Here is a 5194-nt window from a genome sequence, read left to right on the forward strand (position 1 = left end):
AGAGATCGGAGACAACTGACTTGCTTCTAGGAGGTTATGTGGCACCTCGATAAGTCAGTGCATATAGCTGAACTACTCGAGCCTCAGTCTAACTGGATTACCCAAGGTGTCCGAGGTAGCTGGGATCGTTGAAGTGTCACCACATCATTCCGTCGCTCATCATATCATCATATCATTGGACATGCCAAATTATCTCTCATCAGTTTCTACCCTGATGGCCCTATTTGATTCTTTTGGCTTCATTGAATATGTATTTGTATTTGTACTATTCCCCTTTGGTAAGAGTAGCAATACGAATATATTCAGTACAAAATTTCTAAACCATGTATTTACATTGTATATATTTGTATTCGTCTTCTTCCCAGACTGAGGGAAGACTACAAATACAAATACAAATATGTCGGAAGCTACAGATTGTAAATGAAGTTATATTTCTTTTTAGTAAATGATATATTTCTAAGAAACTCATAGGAAAACGGAAATGATCACAAGATTACAATGAAATTTATCTCTTCTCGATCAGAAGTTAAAAAACAAAACAAACAGGTTTCGTAACCATTAAAATATGGGTTAATAAAAAAAGTTCCCAGCACATTTTTTTTCTGTTTGATAAGTAAAAATAGATTAAACAGATGGAATAGAACACTAATTTAGGGGTCTATTCGAGTGTTGGGCCACAAGAGAATGTATCCAGGATGGATATACTCATCATCAATGAAAAACCCATATTCATTTAGACCCGGCCCCTAAATGAGTAACAGATCTGCTTTCCTTCCCTATGACCATGCAAAAAAGCAACACTTAAACAAGACACTTGGGCTAAAATGTCGTTGCAGCAAAAATAAGCATGCATCCGCTGCAAGCTCGGCTTTTCCAGTTGAGAGGGTTTGGACCAAACAAACTCCACTCCACCTGTACAGATTGGCTGGATATATAGACAGACACACCTGACCAAAAGTAAACCACGCAGAACTTGTATCCGATTCACCTTTGCTAATAAATGAGAAAATTCGTTTCAGTATAAGTGTATAACATAAGAAAAGAACAAAAGTCAGATAATTAAATCTGAAACACCATCTAAAAAGATAAATAAATAATAAATAGATGAGCGAGAGAGAGAGAGAGAGGGTGTGAGTCGACCAAAGGGTGATAGGTGAAAACTGCCACACGCGTGGCTGTCGTAGGTGGCGCTCTATCATTCAGTTGCATTATTATCATATTATGTTCACAGAGAGAGCTCTTCTAGAGTCTAGACGAAGACTTTTCAAGGTAGACTTGTCAAGAGGCCAAAGTGCTGCCACGTTGCAAATGAGTGTGAGCCGTTTGTTTCCCTTTTAGCGTTGGAGCAACCTTGTAATAATAAAGACCACCCCATGACCCATCCGATCCGATTCCACGGCACGAGCAAGCAGCCAAGCACTCGTACTACTGGTTTAAGGAATAAGGAGGAGCCCATTTTCGGTTTTTTCTTTTTCTTTTTCTTTTTTGATATTTCTGATTAGATGTCGCTTTCCCTTGGAATCAGGGAACCATGAGTCCATAGGATAAAAACCAAATTAAAGTAACGTGTGGGGCCCCCCTCGTCTTCGTTAACGATACCGTTTGCCGCCTCGCTACGGAAGTTGTAGGTCCCACCGCATAATTTTGAGGGGACCACTTTCCCACCATTATTATATTCTATTTTCAGTCTACCACTACCACTTACGATTATTGACTGATGTAATAGTAGTTTATTCTTCCCCCATTGCTGCCTAAACCGCCCGATCCGATTATATGAATAATGGGAGGTAGCCCAACAGAACTGTATCCGTAAGCCTAAGACTTTAGGAAGTTGGATCTTAACCGATCCGGACGTGAGTAAAATAGCGTAACGTAGAGTTGGTTTGATAAATATGCATTCTCTCTGGACATCGATCGGAACTCCTGCCCACGACAATGAGAATCGTGTGGACGTTTATTAAAATTATATACGGAGAACATCTCATCCCCTGGGGATAATGTATTATGGGTAGGCGTGGGCAAGAGATCCAGTCTCTATTCTCTGGGCTCTTTGCCCTACAAACATGATCGGATCCAAGAAAAAAACATACAGAAATGCCTTTGAGACCAGATCTTCTTTTCACACGCACATCCTATCATGCACTGAGAACATCTCTCCTATTTATTAGTTATTATTCATGGGAGATGTTCTCAATGCATGGTGGATGTGGCTGTGAGGTGCCCATTTGTGAGAGCAGATTTCATCACTATATCTTTTGGTAGAGATCAGATCTGTACCTCACGTATGATGCCTCACACTGATTTACAATTTATTTGAAATATATAATTTTAATACACAGTTAAATGAGATAGGATCTGCTCCTCACACTTGGGCGCTTTGCATGCACATCCACCGTGCATTAAAAACATCTCCCGTGAATAATAACCTAAAAGTAGGGGAGATGTTTCCAATACATAGTAGAATGTGCGTGTAAAACACTCTCTGTGAGGAACAGGTCCCGTCTCCAGTGAAATGCATCTATGAAGTTGTTGTGAGACGCCCTATATGAAGAGAAGATCCTAATTGCTTTTGGTAGGAATCGAGATCACCTGCCAATAAAAAAACGTTCCAAACTTCCCACACCCTCTCCCCACATCTCATACATAATAGATAAGTCTCATTTTTATGATGGTTCTCTTTTTGTAGACAGATCCCACCTTGTCGTTGTCGGGAAAGCGAAGAATTCCAGAGTAGCATAAACTCACAAGAACGAAAACACAAATCTTTCTTTTAAGCATTGCATTAGAAAATAAATACATCTTATACCGTTCGTCTGAAGTATTGTTATCAAATATGTGGGACCCAATTGTACTGACGGTTATTGTTTAGCAGACGTGTGGTATGGTATGTACTTTGTAGTGAACGGTGGATATTTATAAGCGCAAAGAAAAAAGCCACTAATTGCATATTTTGGTTTTGGCGTGTTGGATTTTAGGTTTGTAGAAAGTTGTTTGGAATTGGATCCCGAAATGCTAATGCCTAATGCGAGCTGAAATTCAGCTAAGTTGGGTGGCTGCTTCCAAGCACTTAGGTGGCATTCGATAGCTGGACAGACATCTGAATGTTGAAAATATTAGAGCTTTTTCAGACATGGAACTACTTCCGAGCACATTCGGATGTAGTACACGAAATTTGCTTTTCACCAATACCCCTTTATAAAGTTGAAAAACCAAAAGTATCCAACACTGTTGTAACTTGTTCGATGCTCCTCAACAGCACGTTTGATGGAGCTGGTGATGGTGATGGAGAGTCGATAGCAGAGGTATTGGTTTAGGCTAGCTTGCACAGGGGTGTTTCAAATTCGGCCGAAGAATCAATGTGTGAACAGAGGTTGGATGAAGAATCTGGTGGTTCCTGCAGCCATTGAACGGAAAGGGAGCAAATAGAATGAAAGAGCATAAGAACAAGAGAGGGGGAAAGTGTTAAAAAAAAAAAATCTTTATTTTGTTATTTGTTGGTCAGCTGTCCTAGTTTTTAGGAAGATAGTTATTAGTTTGAGCATTGCTGAATTAGTCTTCAGCAAGTTTGTTAAGTGGTTGTGATTTTACCAAATCTTTAGCTTATTAGTGGTTACTGGTTCTTATTTTTATGCTTCTATCTATTGATGTAGGTGCCTATTTAAAGGCCATTCCTTAATGAAATTAAGCAGTGGAGTTGTTTTTATTCACCAAATATTTCCTACTGTATTGTCTCTATATTTTTGCAACAGTGGTATCAAAGCCGAAGAGTGAAACAGGAAGAGTGCAGCAACAATTCTTTCTTTCATTGTAGCAGCAATTTCTATGGCTTCTGAAAATTTTGTTCAACTTGCAATCCCACGCTTTGATGGTCATTATGATCATTGAAGCTTGCTGATGGAGAATTTCTTGAGGTCCAAAGAATATTGGCAGGTCGTTGAAAGTGGCATAAAAGAGGTAGCAGCTGGAGTTGTTTTGACAGATGCACAAAAGATAAAACAGGAGGCATAAAAGCTGAAAGATTTGAAGGCAAAAAATCATCTCTTTCAAACTATTGATCGTTCAATCTTGGAACAATTCTTTGCAAGGACACCTCCAAGCAAATATGGGACTCCATGAAGAAGAAGTATCAAGGGAACGCAAGGGCGAAGCATGTGCAACTCCAAGCTCTTCGTAGAGAGTTTGAGGTTCTTCAAATGAAATCAGGGGAGCCAGTTTCAGAGTACTTTTCGAGGACAATGGCAATTGCAAATAAGATGTGGATTCATGGAGAAAAGCTAGAGGATGTGACCATTGTTGAAAAGATCCTTCGTTCAATGACACTCAAGTTTAATTTTGTGATTTGTTCTATTGAAGAGTCTAAAGACATTGATACTCTTTCAATAGATGAACTGCAAAACTCTTTACTGGTTCATGAGCAGAAAATAACCCAGCAAGACAATGAAGAACAAGCTCTACAGGCAGCAACAAGCTCAAGAGGACATGGAAAGGCAAGAATACACACCAAAGACAAGGAGACAAGAAAGGTGTTGAATCTCTCAAGGAAACTGGAAGGCTCGTGATGCTCAGAGTTCAACAGGCTCTAAACCAAAGTCAACTGAAAAATCCAAGGTGGAATGTTATCGTTGTCACAGGTATGGTCACTATCGCTCAGAATGCCGTACAAATTTAAATAAACATCGAGGAGAAAGGCATAACTTTGCAGAAAAGGAAAAAGAAGAAGAAGTTTCTTTCCTAATGGTGTGTCATACTATGGAGGAAACTCACCCAAATTTATGGTACTTGGATATGGGTTGCAACAACCATATGTGTGGAGACAAATCAAGTTTCTCTAATTTGGATGAATCATTCCGAGATACTGTTAAATTTGGTGATAACTCTAGAGTATCTGTTTTGGGAAAAGGAAGTGTTATAATTCAAACCAAAGGAAAGTCTCATTCTATTTCCAATGTGTTATTTGTTCCAAATCTAAAAACTAATCTGCTTAGTGTTGGCCAGCTTCAAGAAAAGGGATATGAGATCTCAATTAAGGATGGAGTTTGTCGAATCCAAGATGACAAGTTGGGTTTAATTGCCCAAGTATAGATGATAGCAAATCGGATGTTTCCTTTGTATCTCCATCACATTACCCACAAATGTCTCGCTGTAAAACTAAAAGACACAGAATGGCTATGGCATTTTCGATTTGGTCATCTCA

General features: G+C 39.2%; 1 protein-coding gene across 1 annotated transcript; it reads left to right on the forward strand.

Moving 5' to 3' along the window:
• The first annotated feature begins 4112 nt into the window (after positions 1–4112).
• On the forward strand, positions 4113–4559 carry LOC148876953 (uncharacterized). Its single transcript, XM_088968291.1, has one exon. The coding sequence runs from the start codon at positions 4113–4115 to the stop codon at positions 4557–4559; it is 447 nt and encodes a 148-aa protein (XP_088824417.1).
• The last annotated feature ends 635 nt before the right edge of the window (positions 4560–5194 follow it).

Source organism: Nelumbo lutea, chromosome 1, assembly GCF_056320005.1.
Source record: "Nelumbo lutea isolate HS-2025 chromosome 1, American lotus-T2T, whole genome shotgun sequence".
Taxonomy (NCBI): Eukaryota; Viridiplantae; Streptophyta; class Magnoliopsida; order Proteales; family Nelumbonaceae; genus Nelumbo; species Nelumbo lutea.

Excerpts from the sequence above, each read along its gene's own strand:
- LOC148876953 (XM_088968291.1), top strand. The coding sequence starts at position 4,113 with ATGAAGAAGAAGTATCAAGGGAACGCAAGGGCGAAGCATGTGCAACTC.